A 23,403-nucleotide genomic window follows, 5' to 3' on the forward strand; every position below is an offset into this window, starting at 1 on the left:
ACACCTGAGCCATGTTGGGACGAGTGTTCTTGCGAACTGCATAACTGGGGAAGTAGAAAGGGTTTTAAATGAAATCATGGGGGGGCAAGGGATCAAACGTGGGAAGATGAGGTAAATTAAAGAGTACAGACAAGGCAAGAGAGGAAGGTATTAATTTGGGAAATGACAAACAGACCATGACAGGAAGAGATAGAGGGTACAAGTCTAAGAGTAAGCCAATAGATAAGACTAGAGGTTACAAAAGTAATAAGGACAAAACTTAAGGCTCTGTATCTGAATGCATGTAGCATTTGAAACAAAACAGATGAACTAACAGAGCAAATAGAGATAAATAAGTACAATCTAATAGCATTACAGAGACATGGCTAAAGGATGGGATAGATTGGGACCTGAACATTGAAGGGTATGTGACTTTTAGGAAGGATAGAAGTTAGGAAAAGGTAGAGGTATGGCTCTGTTAATTAAAGACGACATTAACACAATAGAGAGGGATGGCCCAAGTGCAGGAAACCAGATTATAGAAGCGGTTTGGTTAGAGATGAGGAATGATAAAGGCAAGAAGTCACTTGTGGGAGTGGAGTATAGACCCCCTAACAGTAATTAAAGAAGAAATAGTGGGAGCCTGTCAGAAAGGTATGGCGATTATCATGGGGGATTTAATCTAGATATAGACTAGAAAAATCAGCTGGACAAAGGTTGCATGGATGACGAATTCATAGAATGTTTTCGGGATAATTTCTTAGATCAGCATGTTCTGGAGCCAATGAGGGAGCAGGCTACACTGGATCTGGTATTGTGCAATGAGATAGGATTAATTAATTACCTCAGTGAAGGCACCCTGAGGGAGCAGTGATCATAATATGATTGAATTTTACATCCAGCTTGAGGGAGGGAAGACTGGGTTTAACACTAGTATTTTAAACTTAAGGTCAATTATGAGGGCATGAAAGCAGAGCTAGCGAAAGTGAGCTGGCAAGTTAGGTTAAAGGATAGGTCAATATAGATCCAGTGGCAGACTTTTAAAGGGATATTTCAGAATACACAGAATAGATACATTCCAACAAGGAAGAAAAATTCCAAGGAGAGGATCCACCATCCATGGTCAACTAAAAACATTAAAGGTAGCATCAAACTTAAAGAAAAAGCACATAACTGTGTAAAGTTGTGTGGCAGGTCAGAAGATTGGACAGAATATAAAAAACAACAAAGAATGGCTAAAGGATTAATAAGGGAGGAAAAAATTAGAGTACAAGAGAAAGCTAGCTAAAAATACAAAGATAGACAGTAAGAGTTTCTATAGCTATTTAAAAAAGAAAAAAAAGTTAAACAAAGTGAGCATTAGTCTTATAGAAGGCAAATCTGTGGAATTAGTAATGAAAAATGAGATGGCAGATGAATTGAATAGGTATTTTGCATCGGTCTTCACTATAGAGGATACAAGTAACATCCCAGAAATAGCTGTAAATTAGGAATTGGAAGGGAGGGAGGAACTCAAGAAAATTACAATCACCAGGAAAGTGGTACTTAACAAATTGTTGGAACTGTGAGTTGACAAGTCCCTTGGTCCTGATGGATTTCATCCTAGGGTCTTAAAAGAAGTGGCTAGTGAGATAGTTGATGCGTTGGTTTTAATTTTTCAAAATTCACTAGATTTGGGGAAGGTTCCATTAGATTGGAAAATAGCTAATGTATTCAAAAAGGGGGGAGACAGAAAGCAGGAAACTATAGACCAGTTAGCTTAACATCTGTCCTAGGGAATATGCTAGAAGCTATTATTAAAGCTTTTATAACAGGGCACTTAGATAAATTCAAGTTAATTAGGCAGAGTCAACATGGCTTTGTGAAAGAGAAATCACATTTAACCAATTTATTGGAGTTCTTTGAACTAGTAACGGGTGCTGTGGGTAAAGGGGAACCGGTAGACGTGCTGTACTTAGATTTTCAGAAGGCATTTGATAAAGTGCCTCATCAAAGGTTATTGTGGAAAATAAAAACTCATGGTGTAGGGGGTAACATATTAGCATGGATAGAAGATTGTTTCCCATTAGCTAGCCAGAGTAGGCAAAAATGGCTCATTTTCTGATTGACAAGATGTAATGAGTGGTGTGCCATAAGGATCAGTGTTGGGGCCTCAACTCTTTACAATTTATATAAATGGTTTGGATGAAGGGACCGATGATATGGTTGCTAAATTTGCAGATGACACAAAAGTAGGTAGAAAATAAGTTGTGAAGAGGACGTAAAGAGGCTACAAAAAGGATATAGATAGGTTAGGTGAGTGGGCAAAGATCTGGCAAATGGAGTATAATGTAAAAAAGATGTGAGGTTGTCCATTTTGGCAGGACGAATAAAAAAAGGCATATCTAAACAGTGAGAGATTGCAGAGCTCTGGGTTGCAGAGCGATCTGGGTGTCCGCATGCATGAATCACAAAAAGTTAGTATGTAGGTGCAGCAAGTAATTAGCAAAGCTAATAGAATGTTATTGTTTATTGCAAGGGTAATTAATTCAAGAGTAGGGAGGTTATGCTTCAGGTACAGGGAATTGGTGAGGCCACATCTGGAGTAGTGTGTATAGTATCAGTCTCCTTATTTAAGGAAAGATGTAAATGCATTAGCAGTTCAGAGAAGGTTTACTAGATGAATCCCTGAAATGGGCAGATTATCTTATGAGAAAAGGCTGGACAGGATAGGCTTGTATGCACTGGAGTTTAGAAGAGTAAGAGGCGACTTGGTTGAAAAACATAAGATCCTGAAGGAACTTGACAGGGTGAATGTGGAAAGGATATTTCCTTGAGGGAGACTCAGAACTCAGGGTCATGGTTTCAAAATAAGGGGTCATTTAGGACAGAGGTGAGGAGAATTTTTTTCGCTCAGAAGGTTGAGACACTTTGGAATTCTTTGCCCCAACTACCATTTGAGGACGAGTCCTTGAATATCTTTAAGGCAGAGCTAAATGGATTCTTGATAAGCAAGGGGGTGAAAGGTTATCAGGAGTAGGCAGCAATCAGGTTAAAATCAGATCAGCCATGATCTTATTGAATGGAGGAGCAGGCTTGAGGGGCCAAGTGGCCTACTCCTAACTTGTATGTTCGTAATCTTTACATAGTCAGGCAACACTATTATATAAACTCTTAACAAAAGGAAGAAAGTGGAGAGGCTACGTAAAGTAATACATGTACCTGAAACATTTAATAACCAAACTTAGGTCTGCCATGTAGGCTACGTGGTATGGTTTTCCATTGTCCAATGTCTCCAGTGACTGAAAAACAGAAAAGAATTACAATTAAGTGGCTGCCATCAGATCAGAGACACCTGCAAACACATCAGTCCCTCCCAAGATTAGCCTTCTGTCTGACCACAAGGGCTAGCCAGCATGTTTCCAACTAACACACAAATCAACACCACAGCAATAAAATTTACTTATCACTTATGAGAGTGCTGTTGATTTAATCTAAAGCATCCCAGTGACTCAAATAGATTGTTATCTGCAATGACTTCTCTTCTCACTCCTCAAGCCCAGTTCCCCTAACCTCGCTGCGGCCTGCCAGCTAGGCCCCATCGATACCCTGGACTTAAAAAAGGAGCTAACGGAGGCTGGACTTCTTCAGGCCTGTATTCCCAATCTGCTTGGCTGGCAGCTCCAAGGTGGGACTTCCTCCCTAGATGGGGGTCGAAATCTTGTCCTTAGCCAGTTAACACCCCTCTGAGCGTTAAATGGCAGCTGGTATATGGTGATGCGTTCCCTGTTGACTCTTCAGGTGGCAGGGCAGAAAACCCCGCCATCTGAAAAATCCTGCCCATGGTGACAACCAAAAAAGATTAAAATACTTGAAGGAACTTTAGGATGGAATTTGGAAATGCCCTGATTAAAAAAAAGTTTTGACAAATCTTCTGCAAACATCACAGCAGAGAAAGTAAAGTGGGCTACCAAGTTCAACAAAACCACAGTTCCTTACACAGAGAACTTACTGCCAAATATGCTCTATCGCGCTCAAAGAGATCAGCTAGACGGTTTAGAAGGACCCCTCGATGCGATGCATCCATTAATCGCCATGGCGATCCAAATCTAAATGCTTCTTTTGCTGCCTTCACAGCTTTATTCACGTCATCCTGTGGACAGATTAAACAGAGCACATAAGCCATACAGCACCGACAGAAAGAAAGAAGAGCATCTGACAATATTCAAGGAAACACTCATTTAAGTGGCTATGCCAGTTACCAAAAATTGAAAACCCAAAACAATTTTAAAATACATTCACTAACTCACTTGTTAACTAAATTTTAGCCACTTGCATTCTAAATGAATACCTGTCAACATATTTCATAGTATAGGAGGAAGCCATTTGGTCCATTGTACCCATTGCATCTCTTTGAAAGAGCTATCCAAATAGTCCCCATTCCCCAGCTCTTTCCCGTGCAGATTTTTCTACTTCAATTGTTTATCCAAGTTCCTTTTGAAAATTACTGAATTTGTCAACACCCTGTCAGGGTGTTCCAGATATCAACAATTTTTTTCCACTCATGCCACCTCTGTTTTTTTTTGCAAATTATCTTAAACCTGTGTCCTCTAGTTACCAACCCTTCTGCCACTGAAAACAGTTTCTCCTTATTTACTCCATCAAAGCCCTTCATGATTTTGAACACTTCTATCAAATATGTCTTTAACCTTCCCTCTTCTAGGGGGAAAGAACAAGTCTAGTTTCTCCAGTCTATTCACATAACTGAAGTGTTTCATCACAGTATAATTCTAGTAAATCTCCTCTGTACCTGCTTGAACACCTTCACATTCTTCCTAAAGTATGGTACCCTGAATTGGCCAAAATACTCCAGTTGGGATCTAACCAGTGTTTTAGAAAGGTTTAGCCTAATTTCCTTGCTTTTCTACTCTATGCCTTTATAAACAAAGTCAAAGATCCCATATGCCGTTTCAAACAGTCTTCTTAACTTGTCTTGGTACCTTCAAAGACTTGAGTATTTACACCCTTAGGATACTTCCCGCATTGGCCACTGAATAAACAGTCATAGAATTATAGAATGGTTGCAGCACAGGTGGCCGCCTATTGGCACAGCGTGTCTATGCTGGCTCTCTGCAAGAATTGACCTAGTGCCACTCCCTGCCTTTTCCCCATAGCCCTGCAAATTTTTCTTTCCAGGTATGACCCACTTCTCTTTTGAAAGCTATGACTGAATCTGCCTCCATCACATCTCAGAAAGTGTATTCCTGATCTTAACCACTTGCTGCATAGAAAAATTTTCCCTCATGCTACCATTGCTTCTTTTGCCAACCACCTTAAAATTGTGTCCTCTGGTTCTCAATCCTTCCACCAATGGGAACAGTTTCTACCCATCTACTCTGGCCAGACCCCTCATGATTTTGAATACCTCCAGTAAATCTGCTCTAAACCTTCTCTTTGCCAAGGAGAATAGTCCCAGCTTTCCAATCTAACTACATAACTGAAGTTCCTCATCCCTAGAACCATTCTCATGAATCATTACTGTACCCCTTCTAATGCCTTCACCTCCTTCCTAAAGTGTGGTGCCCAGAACTGGACATAATACTCTGGTTTTGAGGCTGAACCAGTGTTTTACAGAGGTTTATCATAACTACCTTGCTTTAATACTCTATGCCCCTATTTATAAAGCCTCAGATCCTGTATGCTTTATTAACCACTCTTTCAACATTCAATAATTTGCTCTAATGCATCCTAGGTCCCTCTGTTCCTGAATACCCCTTTAGATCCCAAGTCAGTAGCAGGAACCCTAAGTCAGGAACAGAGGTCAATTCATTTATCCTAGCTGAAATCAGCTAACTTAACACAGATTGTGGATCAAACCTAGAATCTTCATGTCCTATATGGCTCAACTCCATACTGCTTTAACCATCAGGAAAGGGATGTAAATAAATCTTTACAGCTTTTAAATATATCTAGTCCTCCCAGTGCCCAATATATTATACATGTACAACTTGCATGGAAGTCACCGCATAGTAGTCAGGAGCAGAAAGCCACAGCCACTTTCTCTCTCCTATCCTAAAAAGTTCAGTAGCCAATTATAGAATCCCTACAGTTACAGACTGAGAGCAGCCAACTCAGAATGGGAATTCAACCTGGTACTAGAATGCACAACTCAGGAGTAGGAACCTTAACTCAGACACTGGAACTTCTTATTTCAAATTTACTTCATCCTTCCTTTCCAATCGCCCCAATTTTCCTTCCTTACATGAAAGTATCAACAGGTGCCAATAAGCTCCAGTATATTGACAAAACAGCCACTCTTTACATACCTGTCTAAATAATGTCAGCCCTTTGATCATGTACAGTATCAGAGGCAATAAATTCCTATTTCTCTCAATGACCAATCACCACACTCACTTTCTAGCATGATCATGAATCTTGGCTGATGTTTTTCTTCCTTACGCAAGGGGCATGGAAGATAACAGTTGCCTCAGAGTTCAGTGAACTTGGCCCAGATGAGGAATCCAACTAGATACCTTCTGCTATGTGTGACTTAGTACTTTTATCCACTAGGCCATCAGGAGGGCTTACTTCTGTTCTGTTTCAAACAAATTTCCAATACAACTCAAGGCACCCGAGAGATTTTTCTGTTTACACAATCTTATCTATGTGCACTATAAACGCCTGCACAATGAATAACAAATTTTCCATAAATCTGTACCCACTTAATAGGATTCAACACTTATGATCTGGAAGCTACATATATTAATACACAGAGCCCTGTTCTTTGCAGACAGAAAGAGCATGTACATACATTGCACCCGTTTCAGCTAAACAAAATAAGTAACAGCCATTAGCTGACACATTCCTCAGGGCAATGCCTTGACCAATCAGGGTCAAGCTGCCTGGTTTAAATTTCAGACAATGTTTGGCAGTTAACTGTCAGCACCAGCAGTGGTGCATGCACCGTGGCAATGCCACTTGCCAAACAATCAGCACTCTCCTCACATACGGTATAAATAGTCGTCTTCCCCTTATATCGGTATTCCTGTAAGTGCCCTGTTGAAGGCAAGACGAAAAGCTTAGACATGTCTCCCTTTTTTTAAGCAATAGTTAACTTATGATCCTGTTAGGAGCTAATAACTTTTTGTTTAAAGTAGACAAAGTTTGAAATCCCAATTACCCACTAAGAGAAAAAAGCTACAGGATTCCATGATCTTAAACAAATAAAACAAACTTTACTATACAAAGTCATAAAAGTAAAACAATTTAAAATATAAGATAGATATTCTATTGTAACATTCAGAATTAACATGAGGTATATATGAATTAACCGGCAAACTGTGGTTGAACACTGCACATTAAATGGCAGATGGAAATAAGTCAGATCCCACAGATTTCTCAGCACCCACCCAGACGTCAGTGACCACAGAGTCACAAAATCTCATTAAAACTCTTGTGTCTCAAGGGATTTTAACTCTTTACTTTTGAAGATCTAGCCTCTGAATTTCCTCAGAAGCCACTCTGATTTTTGCTGCCTCAACAACTGCTCATCCCCGATGGTTCAATCTCTTGAGACTGTGTCCCATGGAATTCATAAAGCTGCACTCACAACTCTAAATATGGGCACAATTCATCTCTTCCGCAGACCACTAGCTTCACTACACTGGCACTGCCCCTGGGTTTTTCCAAACTCCAGTCCTCCGGCTGCACTGAGCTATAAATGGCTCCCAGGCTTCTGAGCCCCAACTGACTGGTACAGAGCACCAGTGGTCTTTTGCCATCTTCTCAGCTCCCCAGGACTTCAGGGCCCTAACTGTCTGGAGCCTGCTAACAGCTCTTAGGGCTCTTCTGTGAGCTACAAACCACACGAGGTCCAAACTGCAACCAACCCCCTCTCCCAGCAAACACACAAATTGAACCCAGATAACATTCTTAAGCTCTTCTGGGTTCACTGAATGCTTTGAAATTAATTTAGCTCAAACTAACAAAACAAAAATGGTCTCTGGACTGCACTTCTGTGCGGTACTGTAAACATCATGTCTCCAACTCTCCAATTAAATAAGTCCACTTGCTGTTTAATTGCTCCATCTCTTCTCTTTACTTTCACAACAACAATCTGCCCAGAACTAAACATTACTTCTAAAATATTAACATGAATTATGAACTAGATATTTGTCACATCACAAATAATAGGGATACAGAGGAAATAGTTGGCTCAAATGAAAGAACAGATTTATGAGCAACGGATAAAAGGAAAGCAGCACAAATTACCTTATCTCCTTTGGCAACTTGGCAGATGATTTCCCCTGTGGAGGGGTTGATGGTTGGGAATGTTTTCTTACTGACTGCATCATGCCATTCATTGTTTATAAAGATCTGCAAAAGGAAAAAATGCTCATGAAGACAGACTACTTTTTGTTGAGGATGGGAATTTTTTTCATTTCTCGAGTTCCTTTTAAAGGCGATCGAGAAAGCAGCTACCAAACATCTTTCACTGCAGAATCCAATTGACGTGACCAACAAAGAACTCAGGTAGGAATTCTCTCTCTTAATTTTCTGACTCTTTTACCCTGTATGTAGCTTTTGATAAGGAACTGATCTGCTGTTGGACATGTGCTCAAAGATTAGCATAAAAATAAATCAATACAACTTGAATTGCAGTAGTGCAGTTATTATGATGCACACAAATATGGGCAAGCACGGAATCTGGAATACCGTCTTATCTTGAATGTAAACAGGAGTGGAGTGGCAACCCGACTATGATTGGGCTGAATCTTCCAAGGATTAGCAATGTCACAAGAAGTTTAACATGGGATTAAATTAATTTTAAACATCAGGCAACCAAAAGGTTACATTGCATTCAACTGGCCGCTAACCAAAAATCTCAATCTCAGACTTGAATATACTCAATGGTGCATCCGCAGCCTGCTGGGGTAGACAATTCCAAAGATTCACAACTCTAGAGAGAGTGAAGAAATTTCTCCCCATTCTCAGTCGTATCCCTTATCCTGAGGCTGTGCCCCCATGTTCTAGATTCCCCAGCCAGGGAAAACCTCTTTCAGTGCCTACCCTGTTGTGCCCCTTCAGATTATCATAGCTGCAATGAGATCACCTCTCATTCTTCTCAACTCCAAAAAGTATAGCCCAATTTACTCAGCCTCTCACCACAGGGCAACCCTCTCATTCCAGAAACCAATCTAGTGATCCTTTGTTGTACTGCCTCCAATGCAAGTATATCTTTCCTTAAATATGGAGACCAAAACTACACACAGTATTTCAGGTCTTGCCACAAGCCCTATACAATTGTTCTCATACCCCAATTCCCTTGCAACAAAGGCCAACATTTCATTTGCCTTCCCGTTTGCTGTATCTGCATGCTGTGTTCCTAGTAGGAGTACACCCAAGTCTCTGTGACATTTAGAAATCTCATTCCTTTAAAAAAAATATATATTTTCTCCTCTTGCTACCAAAGTGAATAACCTTCTGCTTCCCCACATTATACTCCATCTGCCACCTTGTTGCCCATTCACTTAACCTGTCTATATCTCTTTGCAGCCTCAGTGTCCTCAACTTACATTCGGAGATAACTTTGAATTGTCAGCAAATTTAAATACATTACTCTTAGTCACTTTGTCTAAGTCATATATTATAAATATGTGTGACCCCAGCATTGATTCTTGCAGCACTCCACTAGTTACAGCACTCCAATGCTCTGTTTACCCATACTCTCTGCTTCCTGTCGGTTAACCATTTCCCTATCAATGCTAATATAGTACCCCAACTCCATGAGCCCTTATCTTGGATACTAACCTTTTGTGTGGCATCATACTGAATGCCTTTTGGAAAGTCAAGTATACTACATCTACTACTTTCCTTTTATCTACCTCATTTTATTAGTTTGAAGATGTAACAAATATGTCAAAGAATTTCCCTTTTGTAAAATCATGTTGACTTTGTCTGATAATACTATGATTTTTTTTTTTAAGTGCATTAAGCCTTCTTCATAATACATTCTAGCATTTTCCCGATGATTGATGTCAAGCTAACCCTCCTGTGGTTCCCCATTTTCTCCTCCCTCCTTTCTTGAGTAGCAGAGTTACATTTCCTAACTTCAAATCTGCTGGGACCTTTCTAGAACCTAGGGAATTTGGGAAAACTATAACCAGTGCAAACATGACCAACATCCGGTGCTGCTCCTTGTGTACTCTCTGCACTCCTCATCGAACCAGGATTGATCCCCTGGCTTGATGTTATTGATAGAGTCAGGGATATGCCAGGACATATTTGGGGGAGGTGATGGCATAGTGGTATTGTCACTGGACTAGTATTCCAGAGACCTAGGGTAATGCTCTGGGGACAGGTTCAATTCCCACATCAGATGGCAAAATCGGAATTCAATAAAAATCTGGAATTAAAAGTCTGATGGAGACCACAAAACCATTGCCGATTGTCGTAAAAACAATGTCTGGTTCACTTTAGGGAAGGAAATCTGCCATCCTTACCTGGTCTGGCCTACAGGTGACTGCAGACCCACAGCAATGTGGTTGACTCTTAAATGCCCTCTGAACAAGGGTAATAATGGATGGGCAATAAATGCTGGCCTAGCCAGTGACACCTGCATCCCATGAACAAATAAAAAGACATGAGATTACAAATTATCTTTGGATACACTTCTGCTGCTGCTGATGGCCCACTACATCTCATGGATGCCCAGATTTGAACTGCTAGATCTGTTCTGAATCTATTCCATTTAGATCAGTGGTAGTGCCACGTGACATGATGGAGACTTTGCTCTCAGCACGGGACTTGGTTTCCAAAGTACTGTCCAATGGTTGTCCTTCCAATACTGTCACGGATAGACACTTCTGAAGATTGGAGGTAGATTGGAGCGGACAAGTTGAAATTTTTTCTTCTTTCACTACCTGCCGCAGACCCAGTCTGGCGGCTCTGTCCTTCAATGTTGAATCTGCACAGTCAGTTATGGTGCTATTGAGACATCGAAGTCCCCCACCCAGAGTACATTCTATGCCCATGCTACCCTCAAGTGATGTTCAACATGCAAAGAGTGCTAATTCAACTGAGGGAGAGTGGTAGATGGTAAGCAACAAGAGATTTTCTTGCCTACTTTTGACCTGATGCTACAAGATTTCATGGGGTTCGGGATAAATGTTGAGGAAATCTGGGCCATTTCCTCCCTGTTGTATACCACTGTGCTGCCTACTCAATCCTGTCTGTGGGACAGGACATAACCAGGAATGGTGATGGTGATGTGGGAGTCAGGAGTGTTGGCTGAAGGGAATGATTCTGAGAGTATGACTATGTGGGTGCAGGAGCAGAGGGACCTGGGAGTATATGTGCTCAAATCATTAAAGGTGGCAGGACAGATTTAGAAAGCTGTTAGTAAAGCATACAGGATTGAGTTTTATAAATAGGGACAGAGTACAAAAATAAGGATATTATGATGAACCTGTATAAAACACTGGTTTGGGCTCAACTAGAGTACTGTGTCCAGTTTTGGGCACCATACCTTAGGAAGGATGTGAAGGCATAAAGAGGGTGCAGAAAAGATTCACGAGAACGGTTCCAGGGATGAAGAACTTCAGTTACGTGGATAGATCAGATAAAGTGGGGCTGTTCCCCTTGAAGAAGGTTAACAGGAGATTTGATAAAGGTGTTCAAAATCACGAGGTAGATACAGAGTAGATAGGAGCAAAATGTTTCCATTGGCTGAAGGGTCGAGAACCAGAGGACACCAAATTAAGGCGATTGGCAAAAGCAGCAATGGCAACGAGAAAAACTTTTTTAAAAAAAAACTGAGTAGTTAGAATCTGGAAAGAACTGCCCAAGTGTGCGGCAGAGCCAGATTCAACTGTAGCTTTCAAAAGGGAATTAGATAATTATCTGAAGAGAAAAAATTTGCAGGGCTGTAGGAAAAGGCGGGAGAGCAGGACTAGGCGAGTTGCTCTTGCAGAGCTGGTATGAACACAATGTGCAAATGGCCCCTTTCTGTGCTATAATCATTCTATGATTCCATGTCAGGCTGTTGCTTGACTGACCTGTGAGAAAGCTCTTCCAATTTTGGCAGAAGTCCCCCAGATGTTAGTGAGGAGGTCATTGCAAGGCTAACTGGGTGGTTGTGCCTTTGTAGTATCTGACGCCTAGGTCAATTTGTATCAAATTAAACAAAAGTAAAACAGACTGACTAGCATAGACCAAGCATCAGATTCGGACACAAAAGGGACAAAGAGTCCAGATGACCCTGCAAAACCATCCTCACTTATATCTGGGGAGTGTGCAAAAATTGGGAGAGCCATCCCATACACTAGTCAAAGCTGACAGTCATACTCGCCGAATCATAACCAGTAGCCAATGTCTCAGGTTTCTTCATCAACATCCTATCTCACTGACAGGTCAGGCTGACTAGAGGTGGCAGCACAATGGTATACCACTTGAATTTATTTGAGAACTCCAGAATCATACGAGCATACAAAAATGACAGAATAGAAAAAAATTAACTGTCCACCTGGCCTCTCCCATACAGTTGTATGCATCACAGGACATACACTCTCCACGCACCTGAACAATTTAATTATATCCTGAGAAAAGAAAAATAAAACAAGCCAGAGGCTGTGGGGAACAACTGGAAAATTCCTCTCCAACCCACTTAGGCCTAACTTCTGTTTGAGATTAATTTAGTTCCAATCAAAAAGAGGCCCTGCTTTTGCCTGAAGGATAACAGCAAATCAACCCTCACTACAGCTGGTTAATTGGTGAGTAACTGGTAAATGATTAAGGGTTATTCTATTCCCAAGGCTCAAAAGGGTATATTTTGAGTGAGAGGTGAGCAGAAGATAAAAGGCGCGGATTGAGAGGCCTACCTGCAGTAAGACCAGTGGCAGAATGATGTCACGAACCACAATGTGACGCAAGTGCAGAGATAGCAGCTGATTGGTGAGTATTTCTAGTCTAAAGTAAGGTCTTTAGTTTGTGTCTAGGTCTCTAGTCTTTTTCTTAAAAATTGCGTGTTAAGTATAAGATCGATACTGGTGAAAAAAAAATTAATCACAATAAGTGTAAAGAGCGGGGGATTCTTCAAGTGTAAAATGCAGGGACAATAGAGTAATTAATTAAATAAAATACAATAGTGATAACAGGACGGGTGTGTTACTGCCGCAGCACGTGGGAGCTGCTGGACACTAAGGTGATTCAGAGCAAACACAACTGTCGTAAGTGTTTGCAGCTCGAGGAACTTTGGATCAGAGTTAAGGAGCTGGAGTCTCAGTTGCAGACATTGCACCACATCAGGGAGGAAGTAACCTGGACACTTTGCTCCAGGAGGCGGTCACACCCCTCAGATTAGGTAATTCAAATTTGTTCTGTGATCAGGGACAAGAGGGTGTGACGGCAGCTGAGGCAGGTATGGGGATGTAGGCAAACAAAGCAAAAGGATATAGCAGCATTGCAGGGCATCTATTTAGGTATTGGTACCCAGAGTGTGACAGGAAGGGACAGTGTACAGACATAAAAGAAAAGCAGAAAATAGGGTCAAAAGGGGAAAAAATGGTAAAAAGGCAAAATTAATGGCTCTTTACTTAAATGCACGTAGTATTCGGAACAAAATAAATGGCACAAATAGAGATTAATGGATATGATCTTATAGCCATTACGGAGACATGGTTACAAGGAGATCAAAGCTGGGAACTAAGTATTCAGGGGTATGTGACTTTTCGAAAGGGCAGGCAGGAAGGAAAGGGTGGTGTGGTAGCTTTGTTAGTATGGGATGGAATAAGTATGATAGCAAGAAATGATCTTGGATCAGAAGATGTAGAATCCATACAGGTGGAGGTAAGAAATAACAAGGGGAAGACGACACTGGTGGGAGTAGTCTATAGGGCCCTTAACAGTAGCTATACAGTAGGATAGAGAATAAATCTGGAGATAATAACGGCATGTAAAGCAGGCTGTACATTAATCATGGGTGACTTTAGTCTTCGTGTAGATTGGGAAAATCAAATTGGCAGAGGTAGCCATGAGCAAGAATTCAGAGTGTATTCAGGACAGATTCCTGGAACAATATGTTATGGATCCAACCAGGGATCAGGCTATTTTGGATCTGGTAATGTGTAGTGAGGCAGGTTCAATAAATGATCTCAGAGTAAAAGATCCCATAGGAAACAGTGACCATAACATGGTAGAATTTAGCATTCAATTTGTGAGTGAGAAACTTGGGTCAGAAACAACTGTGCTGAATTTAAATAAGGGTAATTACAAAGGAATGAAGGCAGAGTTAGCTGGAGTGGACTGGAAAAGAAGTTTAGCAGAAAAGACGGTTGATAGACAATGACAGATGTTTAAGAAAATAGTTCTTGACTCACAACAAAGATATATTCCAGTGAGGAAGAAGGATCCTAGGATAAATGAACCATAGTTAACCAAGGAAGTTAAGGATAGTATCAAATACAACGTGGCAAGGATTAGTGGTAAGCCAGAGGATTGAGAGAGTTTTAAAAACCAAAAAAAAAGGGAGAAAATAAACTTTGAGCTTTAACTGGCAAGTAAAAAAGAAACAGACAGTAAGAGCTTCTTTAAATATATAAAATGGTAGAGAGAGGCCAAAGTGAACATAGGCCCCTTAGAGAATGAGGGTGGAGAAATAATAATGGGGAACCAGGAAATGGCAGAGGAGTTGAAAAAAAACTTTGCATCAGTCTTCACGGTAGAAGACACTAATAGCATTCCAAAAATACTAAATAATCAAGGGGGAAAAAAGGGTGGTGGGAGGAAATAAATACAATAATTATCACTAGAGAAAAAGTACTAGGTAAACTAATGGGGCTAAGGCCAATAAGTCCCCTGGGCCTGATGGGTTGCATCCTCAGATATTAAAGGAAGTACCTACAGAGTTAGTGGGTGCACTGGTAGTAAGAATCCTTAGATTCTGGAAAAGTCCCAGATAATTGGAAAACTGCCAATGTTATTCAAAAAGGGAGAGAGACAAAAAAACAGGTAACTATATGTCAGTTAGCTTAACATCCGTCAAAGGGAAAACGTTAGAGTCTATTATAAAGGATGTAATAAATCATTTATAAATGCATAATATAATCAAGAGTCAGCATGACTTCATGAAGGGGAAATCATGCCTGACAAATTTATTACAATTCTTTGAGGAGGTAACAAGCAGGATAGATAAAGGGGAACCAGTAGATGTAATATATTTGGATTTCCAAAAGGTGTTCGATAAGGTACCGCACATAAGGCTACTTAATAAGAGCCCATGGTATTGAGGGTAGTATATTAGCACGAATAGAGGATTGGCTAACTAATAGAAGACAAAGTTGGGATAAGGAGGGTATTTTCAGGATGGCAAACTGTAACTAGTGGAGTGCCACAGGGATTGGTGCTAGGGCCACAATTACTTACAATATATATTAATGACTTAGATGAGGGAAATGAATGTACTTTTGTCAAGTTTGCGGATGACAAAAGTAGCTGGGAACGCAAGCCATGAGGATGACACAGAGTCTACAGAGGAATATAGACAGGTTAAGTGAGTGGGCAAAAGCTTGGCAGATGGAATATAATGTGGGAGAATGTGAGGTTATGCATTTTGGCAAGAAGAATAGGGGAGCTGAATATTATTTAAATGGAGAAAGACTGCAGAAAGATACAGCACAGAGGGATTTGGGAGTCTTCGTGCATGAATCACAAAAAGCTAACATACAAGTTCAGCAGGTAATAGGAAAGGCAAATGAAATATTGGCCTTTATTTCAAAAGGAATGGAGTATAAAAATAGGGAAGTCTTGCTAAAACTATACAAGGCACTAGTTAGACCACATCTTGGATACAGTGCAGAGTTTTGGTCCCCTTACCTAATGTAAGATATACTGACATTGGAGGCAGTCCAGAGAAGGTTCACTGGGTTGATCACAGGTATGGAGGGATTTTATCATCAGGGGAGGTCGAGTAGATTGGGCCTGTACTCATTGGAGTTTAGAAAAATGAGAGGTGACCTCATTGCAACATAAGATTCGTAGGGGGCTTGATACAGTGGATGCTGAGAGGCTGTTTCCCCTTGTGTTTTCGGTGTTGGGGAAACTCCTAGAAACAATCATTCTGTATAGAATTAATAGTCACATGGAAAAATGTGGATTGATTCGGAAGAATCAGCATGGATGTGTTAAAGGATAATTGTGTCTAACTAACTTGCTGGAGATTTTGAAGAGGTAACAGATGGTTGATGAGGGCAAGGCTGTTGATGTGGTGTATATGGACTTCCAAAAGGCATTCGATACAGTGCTACACAGCAGACTTGGGGAAAGTTATAGGTCATGGAATAAAAGGGACAGTAGCAATGTGGATACAAAATTGGCTGATCTCGGTGTGCAGGGGACAATTTCAAAGTTTGCCAACGACACAAAACTTGGGAGAATTGTAAACTGTGATGAGGACAGTGTAGAACTTCAAAAGAGCATTGACACCTCAGTGGAGTGGGCGGATAGGTGGCAGATGAAGTTCAGTGCGGAGAAGTGTGAAGTGATACACTTTGGTATAAAGAACATGGAGCAACAGTATAAAATAAAGGATGCTATTCTAACGGGTGCAGGAGCAGGGAGACCTGGGTGTATATGTACATAAGTCATTAAAGGTGGCAGGACAGGCAGAGAGCTGTTTCTAAAGCATACAGTATTCTAGGCTTCATTAATAGGGGTATAGAGCACAAGAGCAGTGAGGTTATGATGAACTTATGTAAGACGTCGGTTAGACCTCAACTGGAGTATGGTGTACAGTTCTGGGCACCACACTACAGGAAGGATGTGAACATATTGGAGAGAGTGCAGAAGAGGTTTACAAGAATGGTTCCAGGGATGAGACGCTTCAGTTATGAGGAAAGACTGGAGAAGTTAGCACTGTTTTCCTTGGAGAGGAAAGGCTAAGAGCAGACTTGATAGAAATTTTCAAAATCATGAGGGGTGTGGACAGAGTAGATAGGGAGAAACTGTTCCCGCTCGTAAACAGATCGAGAACCAGAGGGGGCAGTATTAAAGTGTTTTGCAAAAGCAGCAAATGCGAGGTGAGGTGAGGTGAGAAAAACTTTTTTTTCACAGCGAGTAGTTAGGGTTTGGAATGCACTGTTTGGAAGTGTGGTAGAGGCAGGTTCAACTGAGGCATTCAAGAGGGCATAGGATGGTTACTTAAATAGAAACAACCTGCAGGGTTATGGGGAAAAGGCAGGCGATTGGCACTGAGTTAAAATGCTCAGAGCCAGTGCAGACACGATGGGCCAAATGGCCTCCTTCTACACCGGAACAATTCTGTGACTGCGGGAGAGTCTAGGACCAGAGGGCATAATCTCAGAATAAGGGGTTGCAAATGCACATGGGATACAGGGTAATTTGATAAGGTGGATTCAAAATTGGCTTAGTTGTAGGAGACAGAGGATGAAGACAGAAGGCTGCTTTAGTGACTGGAAGCCCGTGTCCAGTGGCGTACCATATGGATCTGTGCTGGGTTCCCTATTATTCATCATTTATATAAATGACATAGATGACTATGTGGGGGGTAGGATTAGTAAGTTTGCGGATGACACAAAGATTGGCCAGGTGGTTAACTGTGAGGTTGAGTGTCTTGGGCTACAGGAAGATATAGATGGGATGGTCAAATGGGCAGATAATTGACAGGTGGAATTTAACCCTGAAAAGTGTCAGGTGATACACTTTGGCAGGAGTAATTTGACAGGAAGTATTCAATGAACGACATGACACTAGGAAGTTCTGAGGAACAGAGGGACCTTGGCGTGTGTGTCCATAGATCTCTGAAGGCAGAGGGGCACGTTAGTGGGGTGGTGAAAAAGGCATATGGGACACTTGCCTTTATCAATCGAGGCATAGATTACAAAAGTAGGGAGGTCATGTTGGAGTTGTATAGAACCTTGGTGAGGCCACAGCTGGAGTACTGCGTGCAGTTCTGGTCGCCACATTATAGGAAGGATGTGATTGCACTGGAGGGGTGCAGAGGAAATTCACCAGGATGTTGCCTGGGATGAAACATTTAAGTTATGAAGAGAAGTTGGATATACTTGGGTTGTTTTCGTTGGAGCAGAGAAGACTGAGGGGCGACCTGATCGAGGTGTACAAGATTATGAGGGGCATGGACAGGGTGGATAGGGAGCAGCTGTTCCCCTTAGTTGAAGGGTCAGTCACGAGGGGACACAAGTTCAAAGTGAGGGGCAGGAGGTTTAGGGGGGGGAATGAGAGGAAAACTTTTTTTCACCCAGAGGGTGGTGACGGTCTGGAATGCACTGCCTGGGAGGGTGGTGGAGGCGGGTTGCCTCACATCCTTTAAAAAGTACCTGGATGAGCACTTGGCACGTCATAACATTCAAGGCTATGGGCTAAGTGCTGGTAAATAGGATTAGGTAGGTAGGCTAGGTGTTTCTCACGTGTCGGTGCAGACTCGATGGGCCGAAGGGCCTCTTCTGCACTGTGTGATTCTGTGATTTAAAACAGAGACGAGGAGGAATTTCTTCTCTGAGGGTAGTGAATCTGTGGAATTCTTTACCGCAGAGGGCTGGGTCATTAAGTATATTCAAAGCTGAGATAGACAAATTTTTAATCAGTATGGGAATCAAGGGTTATGGGGAAAAGGCTGGAAAGTGAGTTGAGGATTATCAGATCAGCCATGATCTCATTGAATGGCAGAGCAGACTTGATGGGCCGAATGGCCTGCTCCTATGTCTTATGGTCTTACACAATCTGACCTGTTCCATAGGTCCGCATAGCCTCCGAGAAAAGAAAATCAACATAACATTCAAACCAACGCTGCCCTCTCATTTCCTTAATCTTTTTTGCTGAACAACCCAGTCCCTTCATTATTTTGAAACATTGAACAAATCACTCTTGCATCTTTGTTTCAACAGCCTTCAGGGTCACTAACATTTTTAAAAATCAGTTAAATCGCATTCCACTTCAAATTGTAACAGAAATTTCTCCCGGTTGTGAAACTTAGTGCTCTAGTAATATTTGAATTATCAAGTGAGTCTATCTTTGAAGGCCAATCATTATTTGATTTGTAAATTCCAGTGACTCAGGCGTCAAGGAATTCAGATTTACAGATATTGGAGGGAATTTTACTAGAATTAGACCTGGGCGGGGTGGGGGTAAAGAGGAGGAAAAAGGGAATAAAGTTGGAGAAAAATGCGTGGACCCGCTTTGCTGATGAATTCACATCTGTGGCTATTTTTCCCAAGGGAACAGTCCGACATTGGAACCCACCTGATAACAGCAGGAAGCCAACTGAATGAATCATTAGGCAATTGACAGCAATCTTCCACCAACTTCACACTGTCTCAGCACCTCAGTAATTAGGAGGCTGCTGTACGGTGAGAAGTTGGTGTGGCAGTTCAAGGTTTTCTAACCTTTACCATCAAAAAATGGCAAGGTTGATATCTTCCGCTAGCAAAGGTTTGCCATTCTGAGAGAAGTTTCTGGAGACTGATGCCTCCGATAGACCTGGGGCTGTTATATTCTGACAGCTAGTTGGTGAAGGAAAATCCAAAGCCAGTCTTTACATGGAATAGATTTATTCACAAAGCGAAACATTACAGGTATATCTCTACTGACTCCACACCGCCTGTCAGTATGTGATTCTTCATATGTGCTCAAGTAACCAATCAATGCTCTCTATCTGTATGTACTTAATCTTAATTGATACCATTAACAGAAACTCTCATCAGATTGATTGGGCCTCCATTGCATTCTCCTCAGTAGCGCACACACTGCAGACAGTGAAAGCTCTCAAAACAAAAATAAAAATACCTGGAAAAACTCAGCAGGTCTGGCAGCATCTGCAGAGAGGAACACAGTTAACGTTTCGAGTCTGTATGACTCTTCAACAGAACTAAGGAAAAATAGAAGAGAGGTGAAATATAAGCTGGTTTAAGGGGGGGGGGGTGCTAGAACTGGCTCTAGTCCCCCCTCCCCCCCTCACAGATGCTGCCAGACCTGCTGAGTTTTTCCAGGTAATTTTATTTTTGTTTTGGATTTCCAGCATCCGCAGTTTTTTGCTTTTATCTTGGTGAAAGCTCTCAGTTGCTCTTTCAATGGGGTGTGCTGAATTGACCTCGTAACTCCTCAAGCCTAATTGGATGGTGAACCCAGAGGTGGGTTTTTAAATTGGCTGCCTTCTGGAAGATTGAACTGGAAACTCTTTCGAGTTATCAACAGTCACAGATTGCAACTCTTTCGAGTACAATCACAGTTCTTGGTTTCCGGGAGTGAGACATGAACCCACAACCCTCTGAGTCAAAGGCGAGGGTGCTATGGACTGAGCCACAGCTGACACCTCTAGGATTGAACTGGAAGATGCACTGCTACTGCAAATGAGGCCAGGACCCAAAAATGGGCCCACTGGCCAAACTTTTTCTCAGACCAGAAAATTCTGCCCTTTATTGCTAATGGTCAAATCATCATGGTGCACTTTTGAGGTAATTTTTCAAGTTTGTGCCAAAGGGGAGACTTCATCCATAGGGTCAATACGTCTTCCACAGATATGGTAAAATAAAAAATTTAATGAAAAATACTGCTACAGGTATCTGTAGGAATTTCCACTGCTTATTTCCTCAAAAATGTCACTTCTTCAAAGTCAAAGATAAGTTGAGTGTTATTCATTTACAGGTTGTGGGCACAAGGCCAGCATTATTGCCCATCCCTGATTTCACTTGAGAAGGTAGAGGAGAGTTGCTGCCTTGAACTGCTGCAGTACTTTGTGTAGTGAAGGTGATCCTACATTGAAAGTGCTGCTGAATAGGGAGTTCACAGATTTTGACCCAGTGACAAAAAGTAACAACAATATATTTCCAAGTCAGAATGGTATGCGACTTCAAGATCACAGAGCTTGTTGCTCTTCTTCTTGGTGGTACAGGTCACGGGTATGAGATTTCCTGCAATGCATCTTGTAGATGGTAGACGCCGGAACCACCATGCAGCAGTGGTGAAGAATTAGTGTTTAACATGGTGGATGGGGTGCCAATCAAGTAGGTTGCTTCACCTTGGATAATGTTGAGCTCTGAACGTTATTAGTGTTGCACTCATCCAGGCAAGCGGAAAGTATTCTATCACACTCCTGACTTGTGCCTTGTTGGTGGAAAGGTTTTCTGGAGTCAGGAGTTGAGTTGCCACAGAATACCTTGCCGCTGGCCCGTTCATGTAGCCACAATATTTGGTCAAGTTAAGCATCTAATCAAGGATATTGATGGTGGAGGAATTCAATGATGGAAATGTTGTTTTGCAAACGATGGCAAATCTAAATCCAAATTTAAAACAAATAAAACTTGACGAAATCCTTTACATGGGAAGATCTCATTTTTACATACATTGATAGCACTACTTTTCGTTTAGTAATATTTCATATTTCACGAGAATGATCCCAGGAATGAAAGGCTTAACACAGGAGGAACGTTTGAGGACTCTGGGTCTATACTCGATGGAGTTTAGAAGGATGAGGGGGGATCTGATTGAAACTTACAGAATACTGAAAGGCCTGGATAGAGTGAACGTGGGGAAGATGTTTCCATTAGTAGGCGCGACTAGGACCCGAGGGCACAGCCTCAGAGTAAAGGGAAGACCTTTTAGAACAGAGATGAGGAGAAACTTCTTTAGCCAGAGAGTGGTGAATCTATGGAATTCATTGCCACAGAAGGCTGTGGAGGCCAGGTCATTGAGTGTATTTAAGACCGAGATAGATAGGTTCTTGCAGCATCGGCGGAGAAGAAAAGAGTTGACATTTCGAGTTGACGTTGACTCTTATCTTCTCCGCTGATGCTGCCAGACCTGCTGAGTTTTTCCAGGTAATTCTGTTTTTGCTTTGGATTTCCAGCATCCGCGGTAGTTTTTTGTTTTTAAGATAGGTTCTTGATTGATAAGGGGATCAAAGGTTACGGGGAGAAGGCGGGAGAATGGGGTTGAGAAACTTATCAGCCATGATTGAATGGCGCAGCAGACTCGATGGGCCGAATGGCCTAATTTCTGCTCCTACGTCTTATATTTCAAATTTCGGTACAGCTTCGTTAGGTACATCTGCAAAATACACATAATCGAACTTTTGTAACCATGATTATTATTATGCACAGAACTACCTCCTGTTACCTTATCGTAGTAAATGTCCGGCTGAGTGACTGGGGCTGGAAGTGTTGCCACCGCAGAATATCTCCTGGCTCCAGGGGCAATTACTGCAGAAACCCTGGGCAACCGACGGGCTACTGACCGCAACATTTTCGAGGGGGTAAAAAAACACTTCACTTGCGCTTAAAAAAAAACAGGGAGACTTCCTCCTCCTCGATCTCAAAGAGTCGCCAATTTCCCACAAGCAATCAGCCAGCCCACCTCCAAACCAGCTGTCAATCAACCAGCAGGAATTTTAAATAACACAGTTGCTGGAACCAGGAAACAGAAAATCTGAAGGATCTTGGAGGGGGTAGGAGAGGATCCACTTCAGGTGGATCGCCTTTCCTCAGAAACCTTGCTGTAGAGGACTGGCACCAAACACTGCTCCAGATCCTAGCCCAGCCTCCCGCCTTGGTAACCACCCTGCGCCTGCTCAGTCACGGCCGTTAACCTCTTTCCCTGTCAAACACGGCGTGCCCCGCCCCCTAACAGTCGCGGTCGTCAACCACCCCGCCCCCATCAGCCACAGCTGCTAACCGCCCAGGATTCCAAATCAACCGCACTCCATATGATGGCGCCGACAGCCGCCCTTGGCGTCACGTGATGATGGGGCCTTCTTCACAAATCCCGCATTTTCCTTATTGGAACATCACGAGGAACTTATAAGGAAACGTTACATTAGCTCTCCACAGAAAAATAACGTTTTAAAAAATATATGTTAGTTTCAGTTAAACTTCGTGTCGTTCCTTTTTAATGTCCACTGTGAAGTAAGGTCTCTTCAAATCGCACTTATCAGCAGACGACCTTAAGTCCTCCCATTCGGACTTCATGTGTATGATATATTGGGAATGCATGAGGCGTATTGATTTTCAACCAGTCGCTTAGGAGCCAACGAAAGGTCAGTTTAGGATAGCTATTTATGATTACTGTTAATAGGAGGAAGCTGGGAGGAGTATGCGGAGTTTGTTGTCCTGACTTAAAACATGTAAAACCAGCAAAACAAAAACATTAGAACCAAAGTAGAACACTGTAGCATTTTTAAAAAAATGCTTTCTTAGCAGGTCAAGCAGCAGAGGTGAAGAGAGAAACACAGGAAACGTGAGAAGCCGGAGAACTGGAGAATTGCAAACATTACGTCCCTATTCAAAACAGGATGTAAAGATCTGCTCTGCAATTACAAACCAGTCAGTTTAACTTCGGTGGTTGGGAAACTTCTAGAAACAATTATTTGGAATAGAATTAATTGTCACATGGAAAAATGTGGATTGATTTGGAAGAGGCAGT

The 23,403-nt window shown here is 41.8% G+C and overlaps 1 protein-coding gene across 1 annotated transcript in view; it reads right to left on the bottom strand.

Annotated features, from left to right (window-relative positions):
- LOC144687836 (aldehyde dehydrogenase, mitochondrial-like) overlaps positions 1 to 22,545 on the bottom strand; it is a 49,534-nt gene extending 26,989 nt beyond the window's left edge. The window contains exons 1-4 of the mRNA XM_078554362.1: positions 22,102 to 22,545; positions 8,230 to 8,334; positions 3,971 to 4,111; positions 3,181 to 3,260 (exon numbers count right to left, since the gene is read on the bottom strand). Coding sequence (XP_078410488.1) covers positions 3,181 to 3,260; positions 3,971 to 4,111; positions 8,230 to 8,334; positions 22,102 to 22,227 — 452 coding nt within the window. The 5' untranslated portion in view covers positions 22,228 to 22,545. The remainder of the gene's footprint in view (positions 1 to 3,180; positions 3,261 to 3,970; positions 4,112 to 8,229; positions 8,335 to 22,101) is intronic.
- Positions 22,546 to 23,403: the final 858 nt, after the last annotated feature.

This window comes from Cetorhinus maximus, chromosome 12, assembly GCF_964194155.1.
Source record: "Cetorhinus maximus chromosome 12, sCetMax3.hap1.1, whole genome shotgun sequence".
Taxonomy (NCBI): domain Eukaryota; kingdom Metazoa; phylum Chordata; class Chondrichthyes; order Lamniformes; family Cetorhinidae; genus Cetorhinus; species Cetorhinus maximus.